Source organism: Cherax quadricarinatus, chromosome 84 (assembly GCF_038502225.1).
Source record: "Cherax quadricarinatus isolate ZL_2023a chromosome 84, ASM3850222v1, whole genome shotgun sequence".
Taxonomy (NCBI): Eukaryota; Metazoa; Arthropoda; class Malacostraca; order Decapoda; family Parastacidae; genus Cherax; species Cherax quadricarinatus.
This window is the reverse complement of record NC_091375.1, coordinates 7,772,198-7,797,383: the sequence shown is the minus strand read 5'-3', so window position 1 is coordinate 7,797,383 and position 25,186 is coordinate 7,772,198. Positions and strand designations below refer to the sequence as shown.

General features: G+C 36.9%; 1 protein-coding gene across 27 annotated transcripts in view; it reads right to left on the bottom strand.

Annotated features, from left to right (window-relative positions):
- The window catches only part of sw (short wing), a 187,712-nt gene that overhangs the window by 108,015 nt on the left and 54,511 nt on the right, over positions 1-25,186 (bottom strand). For 7 of the 27 annotated variants that reach the window (XM_070103002.1, XM_070102996.1, XM_070102998.1 and 4 more), the window contains 4 exons: positions 14,966-14,998; positions 4,352-4,372; positions 2,089-2,133; positions 1,178-1,225 (listed from right to left, as the gene is read on the bottom strand). The exons of 3 other annotated variants lie outside the window; for them this stretch is intronic. In XM_070103002.1, coding sequence (XP_069959103.1) covers positions 1,178-1,225; positions 2,089-2,133; positions 4,352-4,372; positions 14,966-14,998 — 147 coding nt within the window. The remainder of the gene's footprint in view (positions 1-1,177; positions 1,226-2,088; positions 2,134-4,351; positions 4,373-14,965; positions 14,999-25,186) is intronic. 17 more of the 27 variants (XM_070103013.1, XM_053799410.2, XM_070103011.1 and 14 more) reach the window with 11 other exon arrangements.

Genomic DNA, 25,186 nt, shown 5'->3' with positions numbered 1-25,186 from the left:
TATATACTCTAAGATAAGAATTGACATGAATCTCTTCTACTATGCCACCAAATAAAGCCAATAAACGAAGTAAGCATGCACTCTCCTCTACACACTGACAAGAAAGAATTGTCCAGTACAGCTCTAGTGCTATGGGACTTTCCCATATTACTTGGCATATCAACTAAGGATTCTCTAAAGTGATGTAATCATTGCTTAAAGTCCAAGCTAAGCACTTAAAATTTTAAATTACAAAATAAAAAAAAAATTGAAATAATATATCATTAGCCATCGTGAGTTGGCACCAAAGCAATGATGCCACCAAGTACGTTCCTTCCAGAGTTAGTCACGGAGCAGATTTTATATTATTTAGCAACCCCATCCTAACATATTAAGTACATGCTTACACTTGAATTCATACAAGTGGACTACTGTCATCAGAGGGAGTGGGCAAGTTACACCCTACCTGGTAATTATCTCTGACTTGTCAGTGGCCTCAACATCAAAGTTGCAATATTACAATTATACACTAGTATAAGCAACTTACAGTACTCTCTAGTTCCTCATATACTACTACTATGAGGGCTGTCAATTTCCCATTCACCAAGGCCAAGCAATAAGTGAAGTTGCTCTTTAAAGTCCCTTATACCTTCATTAACAAGCCTTGGTATAAGACTTCTACACATAAATACAACACATTAGCCTGTAATAACCAGGGGTCTAGTCTAGGCTTTACAGTTGGCAGCGTCAGTCGTGTCAAATGAGAAAACAAGCAAGGTCAAATAAAAGCATCAAGCATGTCGCAGAACTCATAATGGGTGATACAAAAAATACAAGCAATGTGTGGATAAATAACACTGGTGGGTTTCAGTTTCCAAAAATCTGCATTTGCAAAAGGTTTATTGGTCACTCTCAACCCATGGTAAAATGCATCTAGCTAGAGAGTAATAATTGTTTAAAATTAAGTGGGTAAAAATACTATATGAAAGAACCAAGAAATTTTTGCCCTGATCACCTATACATTCCAAAAAAAATTTGAACATACTAATACATAAAATATCAAAATTTTACTCTGACAGAGCCACAAACATTAATAGCAAAACATATGTGAAGAATAGCTAAAGAAGAATAAAGCAAAGCTGGCATCCATGACAACATCAGCAGCAGTAGCAGAAGCAGCCAAGAGCATGGGACCTACCTGTGAATTCATCATCCCATTCTAGCGCTGGGTTTAGATTATATTCGTCTGGGTATAGGAGAGAGGGGGGGAAGAAAAAAAGACCAAGTCAGTCTACCTCCATGGTGGGCTGTTAGCGAACATCCTCACAGCCACATCAGTTCACAAACAACTCTTTACAATGTTAACCTTTGATCACAAACTTTGGTGTTAATCATTAATTACTAACATGAAAAACCAGCAGTACAACAGGATCTTAAAAGTGTTAATTTTAGTCTACAATTCCTTTTTTGATGCATATAAACAACACATGGCACAGTGGATATGAGATAAAAATATATTTGCCAATGATTGAAGGATGACGTGCAAGCCGATAGCATCTCAGCTTTGAACAAGCCTACGTGGACAGAACATGAGAACATTACTGGTGTATTACCTTTCGTCGCATGCCTCATGCACTATAACGAGACTGCAGGAAACTATTGACGACACGAGTGTGTAAGCGATAGCAGTCATTAGGATACAGAACCTTATGAATAGGAGTGGACCACTTGTAAATCTTAACAAGCAGATTAAATTCCATATAGCTCGTATGTGGAGCAATTAATAAGCTACAACTCAATAAAGTGAAGAATTATTCAGTGACAAGCAGTCATTAACCCAACTTTTTTATCTAACAGCAACTTCATTAATGCATCCATCAAAATATAAAATAAATAAAAAAGATAAATTAAAATAACTACAGCTGTGAAAGTTCTTTTTATCAACGTCTCATCTTTTGACACAAGCATTTGTGTTCATTCCTTGACAGCCCAAGCTACATGGTAATGGCTTTAATGCCTCTCTACCTCAACATAGGTTATCAAGCAACTAAGCAATACATTGAAAAAGATTAACAATTAGGAAAATTCACAAACCATACTCTTACTTACGCATACTGTGGTATTTAGATCGAATTTGAGCTAAGATTCCATCTCCTAGAATTGGGAAAAAAGAAAAAAAAACAAATTTAGACCAAGGGCCTACTAAAACAATCATTGCAAATCCACAGTGCAACCAAGACTTAACTCATTGGGAATTAACCCAGACACGAGGCCACTACCCTGAGATACTACGAGGCTCAGATGATATTCACAAGTCCAGGAAGGAAGCAAAGGTTCTGTATCCATTATTGTGGTTCCCAAGCTATTTCTGTCGCTATAAAGAAATCTTTCTTCTGAGTAATGAGACAAGGGTGCAGGCCCAAATTATGAAAAATTATGAACAACTCTGAATAATACATTTCAAGGAAAATCCTTACTAAACTTGATACCAACATTCCATTATGACAACAGTGCCATAAAAGTCCAGAATTTGGGTCTTGATCACTGGAACAAAGAACTTATAAAGTGTGCACCAATCAATAGACATGAATATACTGTACTCCTGCCATAGAGTTCTCATCTTTATTCTCCTAAGTGCTCATGCGTCATATCCTTTACTGACAACAGTTTACAAATGGCACTTTATCTGCATCATTTACCTGTACAACGTCTACATCTTGAACAGTCATGCAAAGAATCCAGGAGGCAAATAAAACTATATGGCACTTGGGCAACATTTAAAAAGTGTTGGGGGAGGCAAGGAGGGGGACACTAATCAAGCAAAAGGCAAAAGTGTACAGGCAAAAATGTCAACTAATTTTTTTAAATATTTAAATTCTACAGAAAACAAAAAATGGTGGCACACAGATTTGCATTTGGCAGGAAATGCTCTCAAAAGTTACTGTTGCTTTTGTTTTGAATTACAATGAAAATTCAACTAAAAACAATTCAAGCAAATAATATTTCTCAAAAATTATTTCTAAACACTAAGAAATATTACAGAGTAGGTTTATATGGTATGCAGGCAGTCCAAAGCTACACACTGAACTGACACTGACATGGCTATGGAGATGTAAGCCTCTGGGTTCTACTTGGTCTTAACTATTCAAGGAATACAATTTCCACCCAGACTCATCACTAGCTATAAGGCTCAATACTTTTATTACTTAATAATGAGAATGAGCTTTATTAGCATATTCAGCATGAATCAGATGGTTGCTCCTTGTTATCTAGGCATTCAGCTGTATATGGGAAGATGTCAAATCTGTCTTGTGTACAATTATTTTGGGGCATTAAATAACCAAGAAGTATCTTAATATCTAGTATTTCAAAGTGTTTGTTGTATGCAATGTACATATATTACAACAAATTTTGAATAAGAACTCAAAATACCCCAAAATGTTACATGGTCTTTCAACATTAAACACACTGGTGTATTTGAGTGCACAAAATTATGAAAATACAAATCAAGAGATAAAGCCAGCAATAAAAACAATAAATTGAGTCACTTTTAATCTTCACTTTATAACTTAAGACAAACAAAATAAGCTAAAACTAAATGAAATTTATGCAAAATATTGATATAGGAAAGGCCAAGTTACATGCGTCTTTCAGTCCAAAGTCTGCTTATTGACAAGCAATGAAGGGGTGAGGGTGGTACATAGTAAGTGAGGTGGAGATACCTCACGAGCCTGGCAAGTCCACGACTGTCTAGTTAGGTTACAGGGTTCCACATGGGAGGTCTAATGAGGTTATTGGGCTCCATGTGGTTGGTCCAATGAGGTCACAGGGTCCCGCATGTACATAATTTGCTAAAACTAAAAAATAGAACTCGTCTAAGCAAGCAGGCACATAAAATAATGCCCCAAACAAAACTGGTTTATATTGTTTAGAGAACAATTACTCCACAACAACTGCTCAGTCGAGGGCACTCAGGAAGGTACGCTGCAGGAAAACAAGCAGGAAGGCAAGACAAGCACTACTCACAACAATACATAAACATTCGTTACACTTAGAAACTCAACACTTAACAAAGCTGAGGTTTGCATATCCGTACTGAAAACATTTTAAACTCTACATAAAATGTCATCATGCTCATGTAGCACTCAAGAGGAAAAAATAATAATAGTGACTACAAGTAGCTATACTCTGCAAGCAAGAAGCTAACTTAAAAACCTACATAAAAAAAAAAGGGAGACTGAAATTAGGATAGAATAAGCTAAAGCAGAGAAGGAGCGGAAACTGTGTGGTTATAAGGAAGGTTTTTGTTGTTGTTGCTTTTAGTTACTGACATTGGGGGGGATAGAGTTCCACGTAGAAAACTAACACTTACCGTAATAGTCGAAGGCATGGGCTGGGGTGAGGGAGAAGACGGGGTAAAAGTGAGTATTTTTTCTGATACATCACCTGGCCTTTTGTATTCTAAAATATTTTTAAGGTTTTATCTATATCTAATACTAAAACACTCCTATAACACAAGATCAACACTGATGATATTTACAAAGCCTCCATTTTTGTTCTGGTCAGTACAGGCCAAGTCATAACTTTAAGGATCCATTATTCTCAATCATGCAGAAAAAAAAATCCTTCTTCCATAGTTATACATCTACATTGATAACTAAATAGAAATTTTATGGTTAGTTTTTGTTAGTTTTAACAACTGCAACCATGAAATGCATTTCTTGCCCACTGCATGTGTGTTCCCAACTCCCTTAGAGAATCACCTTAGATAGCTTCCATTCCAGCTGTATTTAGTGTAACTATTACTGTATTGTGACTATTACTGTATTTAGTGTGACTATTACTGTATTTAGTGTGACTATTACTGTATTTAGTGTGACTATTACTGTATTTAGTGTGACTATTACTGTATTTAGTGTGACTATTACTGTACAGTGTGACTATTACTGTACAGTGTGACTATTACTGTACAGTGTGACTATTACTGTACAGTGTGACTATTACTGTATTAGAGCTAGACCAGGAAACTTTCATCTTGAACTAGGCATTGTTGCTCACACCTCTCAGTGATCAATATTATAATGGTAAACACACACTGGAGGAAAATATAAATGAGCAAATAATTTTGGGAAACTGTGACGTTAGTTTAATATAAAATAAAAATTCACTCAATAGTAAAGGCTGTTAAAGTATTAAAAAATTAAGACATACTGTACTTCTTTGGGGCAGAATAAAAAAAAATTAAAACATCAGAATAAACTAGTTAAATAAGATTTAAACCTTTAAATGTTTTAAATCTAACTTAATTTATCTCCCCCACATTTTTTCAAGAATATTCTGATGCTTTTGTTTGCAAAATCCCACACACAAAAAAAAAAAAAAAGTTTTAGAAAGAGGATGAAAAATGAAAATGAGAGGAGGACAAATGCAAGAGAGTGACAAAAGTCACTATTCTGAAACCAACAAGAATTTTCAAAACCCAAAAGTACATGACCCAGCCAAAATCCATCTTTAAACTTTTACATAAATTTCCAAACTTGAAAATATCTATCTTATATATTTGACCATGTAAAATGCAGTTAGTTTTTTCATCATTCTTACAACATTTAATGCAAAGCATGTATTAGGTAAAATACAGTAATTTCTAGTAAGAGCAATAAACTGCTACTTGCCACATTTCAACAATTAGTAGTAACCTCTTCTCCTGTATATATTACTAAATGTAAAAGGAGAAACCTTCGTTTTTCCTTTTGGGCCACCCCGCCTCGGTGGGATACGGCCGGTGTGTTGAAAGAAAGAAAGTTTCACTTGCATGATGAAGTCATGCTTACAAGACCTCCACCTTTACAACAATCTCCCAGCCCAAGTAAGTCACCACAAATAATACAGCTGAGATTTTAAGATCAGTTTGTGGAAACACAAACTTATCTAAAACTTAGTATAAACCCACCTAAATAACCTCTGACAACCAAAAGAAAGAAGGGCACTCATCTATACGAATGTGACCAAAACATCCACTGCTATTGTTTTACTGCCAAATACAAGGTATCTCAGATTTCCAATTCAAGCTCCCAGAACTTATAAAAACTTACAACAATCAAGGAATATGACGAGGTAGAAGCAGGGAAGAACATGGATCAAAGTTTAACGAAAGAACTCTTGGACTTTACATTCTACACTAACACGGGATGAATCCTGGATTTTATATTCTACACTAACATGGGACGAGTCCTGGACTTTACATTCTACACTTACACGGGATGAATCCTGGACTTTACATTCTTCACTAATACGTACTGGATGAATCCTGGACTTTACATTCTACATAAATACAGGTTGAATCCTGGATTTTACATTCTACACTAACACAAGATGAATCCTGTGACTAAGTAAGTCCAGGATGAATCCTGGATGAATCCTGGACTTACAGCAACAAAAGCAAAAACTAAACCCAGGTAAAATCCAACAATCAATCATCCACATTATGAAGTGCAGAAATTTCATGTATAAATACCAATCATCTATCTTGTAACAGCTCCAAACATTCTTCTAGCATATCTGTACCAGTGTTCAACTCTATTACCTAGGAACCATTGTTCAACTTTGTTAACTGGGAACCTGTGATCAACTTTGTTACCTAGGAACCAGTGTTCAACTTTGTTAACTAAGAACCTGTGTTCAACTTTTCTTTAATGTTAATAAACATTTTAGACAGTGTTAGGGATCACACTATTTTGTGTTTAATGTAATCGGGAAGAAGTGCTAAACCCTTAGGGATCATATATCTCCTGGGAAACAGGAGCCATTCAGGTTCAATCTAAGGAATGAGAGGATATGTCCAGTTCCTTGGATCAAGAGCCCTTCACCTGCATTAAAGCATCTGGTGAAAAACCAAGTACATACACATTATAAAGGAAACTGGTAGCCAGGCTCAGGAAAGGTCAAAATGCATAACATGTGAAGGATAATAGTTCTAGAAAGGTAATGTTACTGGAGGATTTAAAGCCTAGCCTGACAGATAGTGTGTGTGTGGAATAGGTGGTTACTATCTGGTTTGCTTGTGAAGGTTCAAGCCTGGATATATTTCATACCCTCACTCTCCTCCAAATATAGTATGGGAGTCACATTTTCAAGTGAAGATGAACACTGAGAGAAACAAGAAGGATGCCCCTCAAAATAGTTACAAGTGTGATGACAGGAGTGATCAATGTGTGTCCTTAACCTTGAGGCACTCTAAATGACATGCAGTAACTTGCTGGATGGCCATAACACCAGCTGAACACTTGTAAATACTGGCGAGATGACCTCAAAAGTCAAAAGTGAACTTTGTGAAGTTGCTCAGAAATCCTTTTTTATCATGCATGTATAAATTTGAATTTGAAATTTAAATTTAAATGATGGGCAGCTCTGAATTTCTAACTGGGAGTAAACATTGCCAGCACACTGAAAATAGTGCTGCTGAATGATCATATTAGCAACAATAATAGTTCAGCAACTTTATGTTGAACATTTCAAGAGAACAGTGATGAGGTCTAACAGGTTTTAACTCTGACAGCTTGTTGGCTTGGTAAGCATTGTACACCATTTAACCCTTTCACCGTCGGTGACGTATAGGTACAGCTTACATGCCAATGTCGGTGGCGAATTAATACAACAAAATTCTAGCGGCTTCAAATCTAGCGGGAGAAAGCTGGTAGACCTACATGTGAGAGAATGGGTCTGTATGGTCAGTGTGCGCAGCATAAAAAAAAATCCTGCAGCAAGCAGTGCATAATGAGAATACAAAATAACTGTTTGGTTTAAAATGCCAAATTTACGATGTGTTTTTGTATGGTATTTATGGGTGTATTCTCGTTTTCTTGGTCTCAATTGATAGAATAGAAGATATATTACAGAAATAGAGATGATGTTCATTGGTTTTACGATGAAAAGTACCTTGAAATTGAGTTCAAAGTAGTGGAAATGCTCAATTTTTGCTGATGTTCAAGAACAAACAAATGATGTCACCGTCCAATACATGTTCAACTGGCCAGATTAATACACAGTCATGAATGGGTTGACATTATTTATACAATTATTTCAATAATGCAGTAGTCTGCATAACAGTAAATCTTTTTTTTGTGTGTGAATAAAATTTCAAAACGGAAAGCAAGAGTAATATAAGAGGGGCCTGGAGACGTGACTAATGAACAGAGAAAATGTTATTTTAGTGCCAGGTATGTCTGCACTGTTTATTCTGGACTATTTTGAAATTGGCATCTTCTGACATGTGTGAAATTGGCCAAACTGCCAATTTCTGACCACTTTACTGGGTAGTTGGAATTGATAATGGGTAGTTTCTTGTACTCAATCAATAGCAAAAATGAAGTTCTAGCGAAATAGCTATGAGTTTGGTCAACTGGAGCAATGGAATTGGCCGAAAATAGGGCTCAAAGTGGACAAAATTGCCGATGTGAATATATCGCTGAGACCGCTAACTTTGTGAGAGCGTAATTCCATAAGTTTTCCATCAAATTTCGTACTTTTGGTGTCATTACTATTGGGAAAGGATTCTCTATCATTTCATGAGAAAAAATATATATATATTTTTTAAATTCATCGACACTGAGAGCAAGTTTGTGAGCAGGGGTCTCGACAGTGAAAGGGTTAAGCTGTTAAAGTGTACCTCACTATACCTTTAAAAAGTTTCGAGAGTTTCACTACTCTTGGAGCCCAGCCATGGTCCAGGCTGTTCAATGAACAGAAAATTTTGGTTGATCAATTAACAGAGTGAACAACTAACTTTATGATCATTTAGTACATGTTCAGCTACAATGGGCTGTGGTCTCTGGAACTCTGTTCAGGCAGAAGGAAGGACTGAAGTAATCATACAAACAACTTAAGCTCATTAGGTCATTTTGGAATTAAATCTAATTAATTTTTAGGCTTTCAATCCATCTTACTTTTATATTCTGTAACAAAATCTACAATAGTGTATTCTGCCTAAATGAATTTATCCATAATGAAACATTCATTACTCAAAAATTACTGTAATATCCAAGACCTAAATTCAGCAGACAGCTTATAAGTCTTTCTAAATTACTAACTTCAACAATACTCAGTCTATCACAAGAGTGATGGACTGAACACATCGATTCCAGGTTGAGGGACTGATTACCTCAAACTTCTACTCTCCTTACCCATTTCTACTTTGTATTGGACTGATGAAGCCACTGTGTGGCGAAACGTTTCTTCAATAAAGATTCCCATGTGTTGCATAAGTGTCTCAATTCTTCATGGGCATCTTTATTGTGCTTCTAGGTTATCGTGTTTCTGATACCAAATTGGAATAAATGTGATAGATAACTTTTATTACTAATATTAGTGTAATTAAACAATATTGTATTCGCGTCACCACTAGTATCCGGCTATCAAGACAATTTTTTTTATTTATTATCACACTGGCCAATTCCCACCAAGGCAGGGTGGCCCGAAAAAGAAAAACTTTCACCATCATTCACTCCATCACTGTCTTGCCAGAAGGGTGCTTTACACTACAGTTTTTAAACTGCAACATTAACACCCCTCCTTCAGAGTGCAGGCACTGTACTTCCCATCTCCAGGACTCAAGTCCAGCCTGCCGGTTTCCCGGAACCCCTTCATAAATGTTACTTTGCTCACACTCCAACAGCACGTCAAGTATTAAAAACCATTTGTCTCCATTCACTCCTATCAAACACGCTCACGCATGCCTGCTGGAAGTCCAAGCCCCTCGCACACAAAACCTCCTTTACCCCCTCTCTCCAACCTTTCCTAGGCCGACCCCTACCCCGCCTTCCTTCCACTACAGACTGATACACTCTTGAAGTCATTCTGTTTCGCTCCATTCTCTCTACATGTCCGAACCACCTCAACAACCCTTCCTCAGCCCTCTGGACAACAGTTTTGGTAATCCCGCACCTCCTCCTAACTTCCAAACTACGAATTCTCTGCATTATATTCACACCACACACTGCCCTCAGACATGACATCTCCACTGCCTCCAGCCTGCTCCTCGCTGCAACATTCATCACCCATGCTTCACACCCATATAAGAGCGTTGGTAAAACTATACTCTCATACATTCCCCTCTTTGCCTCCAAGGACAAAGTTCTTTGTCTCCACAGACTCCTAAGTGCACCACTCACTCTTTTCCCCTCATCAATTCTATGATTCACCTCATCTTTCATAGACCCATCCGATGACACGTCCACTCCCAAATATCTGAATACATTCACCTCCTCCATACTCTCTCCCTCCAATCTGATATTCAATCTTTCATCACCTAATCTTTTTGTTATCCTCATAACCTTACTCTTTCCTGTATTCACCTTTAATGTTCTTCTTTTGCACACCCTACCAAATTCATCCACCAATCTCTGCAACTTCTCTTCAGAATCTCCCAAGAGCACAGTGTCATCAGCAAAGAGCAGCTGTGACAACTCCCACTTTGTGTGTGATTCTTTATCTTTTAACTCCACGCCTCTTGCCAAGACCCTCGCATTTACTTCTCTTACAACCCCATCTATAAATATATTAAACAACCACGGTGACATCACACATCCTTGTCTAAGGCCTACTTTTACTGGGAAAAAATTTCCCTCTTTCCTACATACTCTAACTTGAGCCTCACTATCCTCGTAAAAACTCTTCACTGCTTTCAGTAACCTACCTCCTACACCATACACTTGCAACATCTGCCACATTGCCCCCCTATCCACCCTGTCATACGCCTTTTCCAAATCCATAAATGCCACAAAGACCTCTTTAGCCTTATCTAAATACTGTTCATTTATATGTTTCACTGTAAACACCTGGTCCACACACCCCCTACCTTTCCTAAAGCCTCCTTGTTCATCTGCTATCCTATTCTCAGTCTTACTCTTAATTCTTTCAATAACAACTCTACCATACACTTTACCAGGTATGTATACTCAGCAGACTTATCCCCTTATAATTTTTGCACTCTCTTTTATCCCCTTTGCCTTTATACAAAGGAACTATGCATGCTCTCTGCCAATCCCTAGGTACCTTACCCTCTTCCATACATTTATTAAATAATTGCACCAACCACTCCAAAACTATATCCCCACCTGCTTTTAACATTTCTATCTTTATCCCATCAATCCCGGCTGCCTTACCCCCTTTCATTTTACCTACTGCCTCACGAACTTCCCCCACACTCACAACTGGCTCTTCCTCACTCCTACAAGATGTTATTCCTCCTTGTCCTATACACGAAATCACAGCTTCCCTATCTTCATCAACATTTAACAATTCCTCAAAATATTCCTTGTATTCGCGTCACCGCTAGTATCTGGCTATCAAGACAACTCATCAGATATTGATTGCTCCTCCTCCTGGTCCCTCCCTCTCCCTCCTATAGCTCCTCCTACTTCGGGCCCCTCTTACATTAGGCTTGCTTTCCATTTTGAATTTTATTTTACACAAAAAATAAAAGATTTACCGTTATGCAAACTACTGCATTACTGAAGAAATGGTATAAATAATATCAGCACATTTGTGAAAGCACATTAGACCCACCAGTTGACGAGTATTGGATGCGTGACATGATTTGTTTACTCTTGAACATCAGCAAAAATCAAACATTTCTGCTACTTTCAGCTCAATTTCAAGGTACTTTTAGTCTGTAAACCATTTAAAATCATCTCTGTTTCTGTAATATATCTTTCATTCTATAAAATGAGACCAAGAAAACGAGAATACAATCATAAATACCATACAAAAATACACCGCAAAGTCGCTGTAAGTGCATTTTTGGGGATCTGAAATGGATTACTCTAATTTACATTATTCCTTCTGGGAAAAATTCATTCAGTACTCGAACAGCCTTCTGGAACAAATTAAGTTTGAGTATCGAAATTCCACCATATAAGAATTATATATTTATCACTTGAAATATTATCATGTTCTTATGTTTTACAATTGTATTTAATTTTATATTAACCCTTTCAGGGTCCAAAGGCCAAATTTCAAAGTGTGCACCAGGGTCCAAGAATTTTCAAAAAATAATTGTTATTTTTTCTTATGAAATGGTAGAGAATCTTTTTCTGAAGGTAATAAAACAAAAAGTACGAAATTTGATGGAAAATTGAATATATTATGCTCTCATGAATTTTGAAGTGTCAGCAATATTTACACATCGGCGATTTCGCCGACTTTGACTCCCATTTTAGGCCAATTACAGTATTCCAGTCAACCAAATTCTTAGCTATTTCACTAGTATTACTTCTATTCTATCGATGGAGCGCATGAAATCGCCAAGTCAACTGTTTCAACAACAAAATAAAGTGACCGGAAATAGGTAATTTGGCCAATTTAATGCAAAGTTCAAAATATTCCAATTTCAAAATAGGGTCCAGAATAAACAATGCAGGCATTCCTGGCACTAAACTAACATTTCCTCTGTTCATTAGTTACGTTTTCAGGCTTTACAATTGAATTCCATTTTGATTTTTTATTCACAATGAATTTTTATTCAAACCAAAAAATAGAAGATTTACTGTTATGCAATACTGTAATAATTGTATAAATAATATCACCACATTTGTGAATGTATATTAGACCCACCAGCTGGCATGTATTAGACGTGTGAGGTCATTTGTTTACTCTTGAACATCGGCAAAATTTTAACATTTCTGCTACTTCGAGCTCAGTTTCAAGCTATTTCCAGTACTAAAACAAATCAAAACCATCTCTATTTCTATGGTATATCTTCCATTCTATCAAATGAGACCAAGAAATTGCAAATACAGTACAACTATAAAAACATAACGAGAAAACACTGCAAAGTCGCTGTTTTAATCGAAAATTACGGTCTCAGTTTTTTCTCTCATTATGCACTGTGCTGCAGGATTTGTTTTATGTGGTGCATACATATCACATAGATGTATTCTCTCATATCTAGGCCCAAATATACTGCTCACATCTTATCAGAGTGAGCTGAGCTCATGGCGTAGATCTACGGTTTGGACGCTGAACGTAAAGCCGTAGATCTATGGCACGGACCCTGAAAAGGTTAAACCTATCCTTTGTTTATAAATTCATCTCTCAGATTTATTAATTAGTTTTTCCTCTAAGTTATAAAATTGTGCCAAAACTACTGTCCAGAATTATAGGTTTTTCCAGGTAGGACATAAAGCAAGTTAACACCCATGCAAAATTTTACCTTGATGATGTTACCCTTACATGGGGTTTTATCAAGTACAGTACCATCTTCATAAAGACACAATGTTACCCTCACATGGGGTTTTATCAAGTACAGTACCATCTTCATAAAGACACAATGTTACCCTCACATGGGGTTTTATCAAGTACAGTACCATCTTCATAAAGACACAATGTTACCCTCACATGGGGTTTTATCAAGTACAGTACCATCTTCATAAAGACACAATGTTACCCTCACATGGGGTTTTATCAAGTACAGTACCATCTTCATAAAGACACAATGTTACCCTCACATGGGGTTTTATCAAGTACAGTACCATCTTCATAAAGACACAATGTTACCCTCACACAGGGTTTTATCAAGTACAGTACCATCTTCATAAAGACACAATGTTACCCTCACACAGGGTTTTATCAAGTACAGTACCATCTTCATAAAGACACAATGTTACCCTCACACAGGGTTTCATCAAGTACAGCACCATCTACATAAAGACCTCACTGGGGTCTTTGCTCTCAGTGTCTTTCTACTGCCATCTGGCACTTGCACATCATCCTTGAACATAAATATTTATTAATTTCCAATGCATTTAATACCCTGCTTCAACTACTATAAAAGCAGCACTAAATAAACTTTGTCTGTTCCCCAAAAATGTGAGATTTTTGGGGAACAGACTTACTGCTCAAAAGTATTCTTTCACTGTAAAAGTAAGCAAATGCTAAAATTCATAACTAATCTATAATTTAGAGGAGGGGTTCTTAACTAGAAGTATCTATACCCCTTGGGGGTATGGGAACCAAATAATGGGGTATGGGACTCTGTCTCTGAACAAATTTGCTGTTTTTCTATAAATGATAAAATCCTCATGATCCTTCAGCTTTTCCGTTGTTAACTATCCACATATAAAGTAAAACCAAGCTACTGACATCTTTTGAAGTCATGCTGGTACCTAATAGTATTAGTGGTGGTGGTGGTGATTTCCACAGTCTGGCAAAGTGGGTATAGTGACATATGAGGCAATCCATTGAGGGTTTGTAATCATAGAAAGGTAAAGAATCTCTGATTTAGAGGAAACCACAGACCAAGTGTGGTCAATCCCAGACCACTATTAGGTTGTAACTTGATAACTGTCTCTAGTTTCTCCTCAAAATTGTGGGTTAAATGTGAACTGCTCCAGCCACTATACAGTGATATTTAATCCTAAAATACTACATCTTCTATAAGTTTTTTTTTTATTTTATTTTACTTATATAACTCATAAGTAAACTTGGTAACATTTCAATGAATTAACTTCTAGGTAGTTTATTAAACTTGTTCAACTGCTAAAGTTAATTCTCATCATTCAAAATACTAAATATTTAGCAGATTCTGTTTGGAAATTTTCTTATACTTTCCAATTTCATTACCCTATTCTGTTAGCATAAATATTCCCACTGCAAAAAATATACTTAACTATAACTGATGATTATGCTGCTTTTGACTGGGCCATGTAACTTTACAAGTTTAATCCTCTTGTTAAAATGAAAACCATGTATATCAGCAAGTCAACAATAAAACTCTAATGATACATGGATTTTTGATAAATAACATCAATCCCTTAGAAGAAATTTAAAAAGAATGGTAGATATAGTAGAAGAATTAGTTTATCAACTCAGATAATAGAAGAGATATGTGCATGTCAATAGAGTGACAAGTAGTGCACAGCTAAGGAATACACGAAAAACAGAGGTATGGCCAGTGAGTGAGGCAGCTAAGGAGGGGGGGGGTTCAACCAACCTTTGCGGGGCCTCCACCAGTCCTCATAGTAACCTTGTGTTGGGCAGGGGAGGAACAACAAGTTAGTGCACAGGCTCTTACTCACAGATGTAGTCATGAAATTTCAGAGGTAAACGAGAAGGGAAAATGTTGCAGAAAATTTGAACCAATTCAAATTAAGTCCAACAGATAAAATGCACAAAATGAAAACTGAGTGTGAGGTAGAGACACCAATACACATTCTTTCTCAGAGAGAATCTTTCAGGAAAAAAGTTATCTGAACATTAAGAGAACAAAGTGGAGTACTTTGTGTGTGAAAGTTTTATCCATCTAACCTCCAAAGCTACATATACAGGGTGATATATTGTATTTTATTGTTTGGGGAACACTGCATAATAAAATACAAGATTAATGTTGCTAGTATTAAGATGGGTGAGGAGGGAAGGTGGTAGTCCCTTGGTGTTGCAGGGTAAGAGTGACATCATGTAGAGCGCTGACACTGTCAGCACACACCCCGGTACAGGCTGGCCCAGCTACTTATGCACAGTTGCACTTGCAACAGGGACATGAGGCCTTTCATATCTTCTTTGGGGAAGGAAATACAATTAATAATTATTTTTACCTAGCAAACAAAAAAAAAGTACTTTAGGATAATCCAGCCAACACGGTAATACCAAAATAAAATATGGAGACTGGATACTGCAACTCTGAGACTTAAACCTATAAGTAATATTAATACACACATGTAATAAGAGTAGCATATCATGAAGCACCTATACCATGCTACAAGTGCTATAATACATCACTTTATAAACTAGACATCACTTATCTAGAAGACAGGTGGAGTCCTAGGTCTGTGGTTAGGGAGGTTAACTTAAGGTGTTGTGGAAGAAGCACCCATAAACGTGCTAACAGGATACTCCCCGTTCATGACTCACTATTACCTACCCAAGTTTAGGAATACTGTTGCTTACCAGGTGTCATAGGATCAAGCATAGCATCAGGTAACTAGTGACTAAATATTTAATTCTCTAATTCTCCTAGCTCCCAGATTCAGTATCTAAAAAATGGGACAGGAGGAAAAAACAAAAATGAATCTGATTTGAGCTTCAATAGTCATGATATTATGCTTCAACCCTAGAGACCGTTGTCCTTGAGGTATACAGTAAGATCAATACTAGGGCAAAAACAAAGCCAAGTGGGCAGTCATGCATTTCATAGTGGTATATTAATAAAATGGTAACTAGATATAAATATAAATGCCTATGTTAAGACATGCAAAGTGTTAATCACCAGAAAATGAAGATTTAGAAAAAGCCAGGTCTTTCAGAACTGTAAAGCAGAAACCCTTGGTCCATATTTATTTTATTACATTGAATTAAAAAAAAAGTCTACATGAAGAATTAAAGTTAAATGAACTACAACTCACCCAATAAGAAATTATATATAATTATTACATTCATGGGGGAGAACTAAACCCAAAAGAGTCACACAGCACCAGAATAATGGGAGGCAATCAGATCTGATCCAATTCTTAGGATCAAGAGCCCTTCACCAGCATGAAGGCACCTACCTCCCTACCTTCAAGGAACACTATCTATAACACAAGAGCAGAAAGTGGACCAAAGTATTTTCTCAACTTAACCAACTAAATCTATTTTCTTCATTACATAAAATTCTTAAGTTTATATTAGTCTATCCTAATCAAAGGCTCAAATATTTTTCTTAATTCCATAAGTTATTAAGGAGTTAAAGAGCAACATTCTCTCTTTACTTTCCCTTAGCTTCACTTATACTAATAACCAATGGCAGTTAACAAAAACAAATAAATAATATATACACTGGACCCCCGCATAACGATTACCTCCAAATGCGAACAATTATGTAAGTGTATTTATGTAAGTGCGTTTGTACGTGTATGTTTGGGGGTCTGAAATGGACTAATCTACTTCACAATATTTCTTATGGGAACAAATTCAGTCAGTACTGGCACCTGAACATACTTCTGGAGTGAAAAAATATCGTTAACCGGGGGTCCACTGTATATACATATATATCTTTCTTCTTTCTTTCAACACACCGGCCGTATCCCACCGAGGTGGGGTGGCCCAAAAGGAAAAACGAAAGCACATATATATATATATACATATACACATACATGTATATATATACATACACAGATTTTTTTTTTTTCAACAAGTCGGCCGTCTGGTGGCCTGGTGGTTAACGCTCTCGCTTCACACGGTGAGGGCCTGGGTTCGATTCCCAGCCAGAGTAGAAACATTAGACGTGTTTCTTTCAACCTGTTGTCTATGTTCCCCATCAGTAAAATGGGTACCTGGGTGTTAGTCGACTGGTGTGGGTCGCATCCTGGGACACTGACCTAAGGAGGCCTGGTCACAGACCGGGCCGCGGGGGCGTTGACCCCCGGAACTCTCTCCAGGTATCTCCAGGTATCTCTCCCACCGAGGCAGGGTGACCCAAAAAAGAAAGAAAATCCCCAAAAAGAAAATACTTTCATCATCATTCAACACTTTCACCACACTCGCACATTATCACTGTTTTTGCAGAGGTGCTCAGAATACAACAGTCTAGAAGCATACACATATAAAGATACACAACATATCCCTCCAAAATGCCAATATCCCAAACCCCTCCTTTAAAGTGCAGGCATTGTACTTCCCATTTCCAGGACTCAAGTCCGACTATATGAAAATAACCGGTTTCCCTGAATCCCTTCTCTAAATATTACCCTACTCACACTCCAACAGATCGTCAGGTCCCAAGTACCATTCGTCTCCATTCACTCCTATCTAACACGCTCACGCACGCTTGCTGGAAGTCCAAACCCCTTGCCCACAAAACCTCCTTTACCCCCTCTCTCCAACCCTTTCGAGGACGACCCCTACCCCGCCTTCCTTCCCCTATAGATTTATATGCTTTCCATGTCATTCTACTTTGATCCATTCTCTCTAAATGACCAAACCACCTCAACAACCCCTCTTCTGCCCTCTGACTAATACTTTTATTAACTCCACACCTTCTCCTAATTTCCACACTTCGAATTTTCTGCATAATATTTACACCACACATTGCCTTTAAACAGGACATCTCCACTGCCTCCAACCGTCTCCTCGCTGCTGCATTTACCACCCAAGCTTCACACCCATATAAGAGTGTTGGTACTACTATACTTTCATACATTCCCTTCTTTGCCTCCATAGATAACGTTTTTTGACTCCACATATACCTCAACGCACCACTCACCTTTTTTCCCTCATCAATTCTATGATTAACCTCATCCTTCATAAATCCATCCGCCGACACGTCAACTCCCAAGTATCTGAAAACATTCACTTCTTCCATACTCCTCCTCCCCAATTTGATATCCAATTTTTCTTTATCTAAATCATTTGACACCCTCATCACCTTACTCTTTCTATGTTCACTTTCAAATTTCTACCTTTACACACATTCCCAAACTCATCCACTAACCTTTGCAATTTTTCTTTAGAATCTCCCATAAGCACAGTATCATCAGCAAAAAGTAACTGTGTCAATTCCCATTTTGAATTTGATTCCCCAAAATTTAATCCCACCCCTCTCCCGAACACCCTAGCATTTACTTCCTTTACAACCCCATCTATAAATATATTAAACAACCATGGTGACATTACACATCCCTGTCTAAGACCTACTTTTACCGGGAAGTAGTCTCCCTCTCTTCTACACACCCTAACCTGAGCCTCACTATCCTCATAAAAACTCTTTACAGCATTTAATAACTTACCACCTATTCCATATACTTGCAACATCTGCCACATTGCTCCTCTATCCACTATCATATGCCTTTTCTAAATCCATAAATGCAATAAAAACTTCCCTACCTTTATCTAAATACTGTTCACATATATGCTTCAAAGTAAACACTTGATCTACACATCCCCTACCCACTCTGAAACCTCCTTGCTCATCCGCAATCCTACATTCTGTCTTACTTCTAATTCCTTCAATTATAACCTTACCGTACACTTTTCCTGGTATACTCAGTAAGCTTATTCCTCTATAATTTTTACAGTCTCTTTTGTCCCCTTTCCCTTTATATAAAGGGACTATACATGCTCTCTGCCAATCCCTAGGTACCTTCCCCTCTTTCATACATTTATTAAACAAAAGTACCAACCACTCCAACATTATATCCCCCCCTTCTTTTAACATTTCTGTCATGATCCCATCAGTTCCAGCTGCTTTACCCCCTTTCATTTTACGTAATGCCTCACGTACCTCCCCCACACTTACATTCTGCTCTTCTTCACTCCTAAAAGATGGTATACCTCCCTGACCAGTGCATGAAATTACTGCCTCTGTTTCTTCCTTAACATTTAAAAGTTCCTCAAAATATTCTCGCCATCTACCTAATACCTCCATCTCCCCATCTACTAACTCTCCTACTCTGTTTTTAACTGACAAATCCATACTTTCCCTAGGCTTTCTTAACTTGTTTAACTCACTCCAAAATTTTTTTTTATTTTCATTAAAATTTCTTGACAGTGCCTCTCCCACTCTTTCATCTGCTCTCCTTTTGCACTCTCTCACCACTCTCTTTACCTTTCTTTTACTCTCCATATACTCTGCTCTTCTTATAACACTTCTGCTTTGTAAAAACCTCTCATAAGCTACCTTTTTCTCTTTTATCACACCCTTTACTTCATCATTCCACCAATCACTCCTCTTTCCTCCTGCCCCCACCCTCCTATAACCACAAACTTCTGCCCCACATTCTAATACTGCATTTTTAAAAATATTCCAACCCTCTTCAACCCCCCCACTACTCATCTTTGCACTAGCCCACCTTTCTGCCAATAGTCGCTTATATCTCACCCGAACTTCCTCCTCCCTTAGTTTATACACTTTCACCTCCCTCTTACTTCTTGTTGCCACCTTCCTCTTTTCCCATCTACCTCTTACTCTAACTGTAGCTACAACTAAATAATGATCCGATATATCAGTTGCCCCTCTATAAACATGTACATCCTGGAGCCTACCCATCAACCTTTTATCCACCAATACATAATCTAATAAACTACTTTCATTACGTGCTACATCATACCTTGTATATTTATTTATCCTCTTTTCCATAAAATATGTATTACTTATTACCAAATCTCTTTCTACACATAGCTCAATTAAAGGCTCCCCATTTACATTTACCCCTGGCACCCCAAATTTACCTACTACTCCCTCCATAACATTTTTACCCACTTTAGCATTGAAATCCCCAACCACCATTACTCTCACACTTGATTCAAAACTCCCCACGCATTCACTCAACATTTCCCAAAATCTCTCTCTCTCCTCTACACTTCTCTCTTCTCCAGGTGCATACACGCTTATTATAACCCACTTTTCACATCCAATCTTTATTTTACTCCACATAATCCTTGAATTAATACATTTATAGTCCCTCTTTTCCTGCCATAGCTTATCCTTCAACATTATTGCTACTCCTTCTTTAGCTCTAACTCTATTTGAAATCCCTGACCTAATCCCATTTATTCCTCTCCACTGAAACTCTCCCACCCCCTTCAGCTTATGTTTCACTTAAAGCCAGGACATCCAGCTTCTTCTCATTCATAACATCCACAATCATCTCTTTCTTATCATCTGCACAACATCCACGCACATTCAGACTTCCCACTTTGACAATTTTCTACTTCTTATTCTTTTTAGTAATCTTTACAGGAAAAGGGGTTACTAGCCCATTGTTCCCGGCATTTTAGTTGACTTTTACAACACGCATGGCTTACAGAGGAAAGATTCTTATTCCACTTCCCCATGGATATAAAAGGAAAAGTAATAAGACCAAGAACTATTAAGATAAAATCAAAGAAAACTCAGATGAGTGTGTATAAATAAATGTGTACATGTATGTGTAGTGTGACCTAAGTGTATATATATTACATACATATATATCTATACAGTTCTATGCAGTTTGGAGGGATATGATGTGTATCTTTATACGTATATGCTTCTAAACTGTTGTATTCTGAGCACCTCTGCAAAAGCAGTGATAATGTGCGAGTGTGGTGAAAGTGTTGAATGATGATGAAAGTATTTTCTTTTTGGGGATTTTCTTTCTTTTTTGGGTCACCCTGCCTCGGTGGGAGACGACCGACTTGTTGAAAAAAAAAAAAAAAAAAAAAAAAAATAATATATATATATATATATATATATATATATATATATATATATATATATATATATACATTTTTTTTTCTACAAACCGGCCGTATCCCACCAAGGCAGGGTGGCCAAAAAGAAAAACAAAAGTTTCTCTCTTTAAATTTGGTAATTTATGCAGGAGAAAGGGTTACTAACCCCCTTGCTCCCGACATATATATATATATATACATGCATATATACATATATGCATATATACACCCTGCCTCGGTGGGAGACGGCCGACTTGTTGAAAAAAAAAAAAAATATATACATATATAGATATATACATCTTTCTTCTTTCAACACACCGGCCATATCCCACCAAGGCAGGGTGGCCCAAAAAGAAAAGCGAAAGTTTCTCTTTTAAATTTAGTAATTTATACGGGAGAAGGGGTTACTAGCCCCTTGCTCCCGGCATTTTGTCGCCTCTTACAACACGCATGGCTTACGGAGGAAGAGTTCTGTTCCACTTCCCCATGGAGAATATATATATATACATATATATGTATGTATATACATACGTATATACATACATAGATGGGAATAATTTAATTACCAATTCAACCGAGCCTTAGAATAGAATTTTCATATTTCCCCCTAACAAAAAATTTCTAAAGTATGTGGCTACTGCATGCATGCATGAAGATACAGGTTTCATGCAAAAGGCAAGCATGGGACAGATAAAGTGCCAGAGTATTTGTTCAAGCACCTTCCTTGGTGCTGGATCTTCAATATTAAACATGAAAAATATATTCTCATAATACAGTTTATATACTCAAGTTCCAATGAAGGTAAATATTTAAAAAACTTACTGCATATAAATAAATGCAAACAGAAAAGAACATTAGCATATTTTTATATAGAAATGTAGCACTACAATGAAAAAATATTTTTCTGTTTAAATGAAAGAATCTGTGTGTATTAATATTTTTACACAAATAATAAACAAAAATAGCAAGTGTAAGGTATGACTGAACTATAGTGATGGAAGAATATTACATTGATGATTGTAATCAGTGCCAGGTTCTCCTACATGTACAGTACTGTACTGTAATCTGGAAGGCAATCAACAAAATAATGCAGCTGCACCTTTTAAAAACCTAAATTATTAACTGCAAAATGAGCTGTTTAACTTAACATTTATGGCAGCTGATACCAGGGGTTTACACATAAAATGACTAATACAAGTATCAAATATTAACACAGTAATATTACCATCAGTTGGTATTTTCTAGCTTTAGAATAAATGATTAATGGAGCAATTATGTCACCCTTAAAATCAATTGCCATTAAAGTATTGCTCAACTGTTGCAACAAAGTATATAAAAAGCCTGCAATGCAAATGTATGAGATGCAAAAGATAGTGTAGAGAATAAACAGCAGGTAATACAGAACCATTGCTTCTTTCCTGAGGTAAAGTCAATCAACTAAACTACTCTCCGCTCCACTAAATATAACCTCTATACACTGTACACAGACATTTTCATAATATATACTGTATTTGTAATGAATTATTTGTAGCTACAGCAGCACAGATTACCTTCTAGTATCCCACTTTCAATATTCAATCCAACAGAATTTTTTCCAGTGTTAAATCTGCTTTACCACCTCCTCTTGTACCCTCCTCTAGTAACCTACTGTTTGCAAAGAACTTTCTAATAGACTTCTTGCATTTCTTTATTTTGTAGCTTTTTCAAGACAATATCAAACAAGCCAAGCTGCCCTAATAAGATCTTTTCAAAAAATAATTTAATACACTGTTTGCTGGTTTTTGCCACATTTACCATTGCCCACCAAAATAGAGCAATATTTTTTGAGAATTAATATATTACATACATATATATGTATTTTTAATTGTGCACTAAAATTAAGGAACCAAACCAAACTTTATTAGAATTGTCATATAATTTAACTTAATCTTACCCAAACCTTTTTAGATCAGCTTAAATGAGAGAAGGAAAAAAGGAAGAGATTTTCAAAATATCACCAGAGGAAGAGTTTCTCAAAATATCACCAAAAGATGTTCACAAAAATGTAAGAAAACCAGTATGAAGAACTCAACCTTCAAAATAGTCTTTATAAAATAGGCTCTAAAAATATTAATGGAAAAAACTATTCTCAGTATAAGACAAACCAAAATGGGGAAAAATGCTGAGGGCAGTATGATGTCTGACCCTAAAAAATCGTATGGATAAATTAGAAAAATCCAAAGACGAGCTAGAAAATAGCTACAAGAACTAAAAAATATTTACAAGGTGCTATCAAAAAAGACCCCGGACTCAAATTTTAACACACTTCTTGGGTGAAATATGTATGGCAACAGCATAGATTGCACTGCACAAAATGAAGTAGCATGGAGAGTTTCAGCGCAGTCAGTCATCCTGCTGAGGCTGGATGGGCATTTTTTGTTGTTTTCAGTGCATTGTGATTTTTTGTGCAACAGAATGGAATCTTTAAAAGAAGAGCATCCGTACATGCATGCGTTTGTGAAATTCTGCTTCAAGTTCAGTAAAACGACTAGTGAAACTCTCAAAATGCTTCAGCAAGCAGTTGGTGATGGAGCAATGAGTCAGGCACAGTGTTCTGGGTAGTTTTCTTGATTCAAAGCAGAACAAACATCAGCTAAGGATGAGGAGACACTGGTCACTTAACATCAAAAACAGACACCTACACTGAAAAAGTGAGGAAGGTTATTCATGAAGATCCTCGTCAGAGTATCTAGGACACTGCAAGTGCTGTGGGAATTTCTTATGGGTCTTGTCAAAGCATTTTGACTGAAAATTTGAACATGAGGTTAGTGGCTGTAAAATATGTGCCCTGCTTACTGACTCAAGACCAGAAACACCACTGTTTTCTAACCACAAAAAAACAAGGCAGTCATCCCCCACCCTCCATACTACCCAGAACTACCCTCTTGTGACTTCTTTCTGGCACTAAAGGGGCAGCATTTTTAACAGTGTGGAGGAGATTCACGCAGAACTGTAGACTGAGCTAGATACCTTTAGGAAAGAACAGTTCCAGAAATGTTTCGAGAAGTGGCAGAGGTGCTGGGATCAGTGTATAGCCTCACAGGGAGAGGAGACAACCTCAACTAAGTGATTAGGAAAGCCTATACATTTTTTTTTTTTTTGCATTAGTCCGTGAACTTTTTTTTTTAAAGTACCTTGTGTTACAAAGAGTGAAAAACCTTAGATAAGCTCTTGTTATCTGATTGGAAGAAAAGGACAGATATGATAATCATAAACTGCATATGTAAGATTTACTAAGATTTCTTAGTAATATACCATCAACAGGAAAACAAATGAGCACCACTGTAAAGTGAATAACTGTCAATGCTGAAAGGCAACTAGAATACTCTTCTTGACAGAGTGAAAGAACAGTAGAATGGGTTATAAGAGGAGACAGTAAGTGCTACAACCACTGAAAATTTTAAAAAAAATCATATGATACATTAAATACTGCAGATGGGACACCACAAGTATAGCTCTCTTTCTGTAGCAACAAATACCTAACTTTACTTTCTTGCGCACACGAACACACGTGCACACGCACACACATGCACACGCACGCACACACACACGCACACACACACACACACACACACACACACACACACACACACACACACACACACACACACACACACACACACACACACTCACACTCACACTCACACTCACACTCACACTCACACTCACACTCACACAATATTGAGTAATGCCTTTACAATTTACATTACCTCTTAAGCTAAATAAAATCATGCCTATCAGAAATATAATTAGAAGGTAATCCCATTGGTATGCTGAAGCCATTCACATTTGCTAAAACCCAGCCCTTTAAAACTAAGTCATTCTTACTGCTTCATTCCATGACACACTGTAACATGCATCTGATATTTATTTCCTGTGACATATACAACCTAAACCTTAAATAAGTCATGCAGATAAGTCAAGCACTGCCAACATTATTGTTGGAATTAAATATAATACCAAATTATTATTTAATAAATAGCGCCGGTAT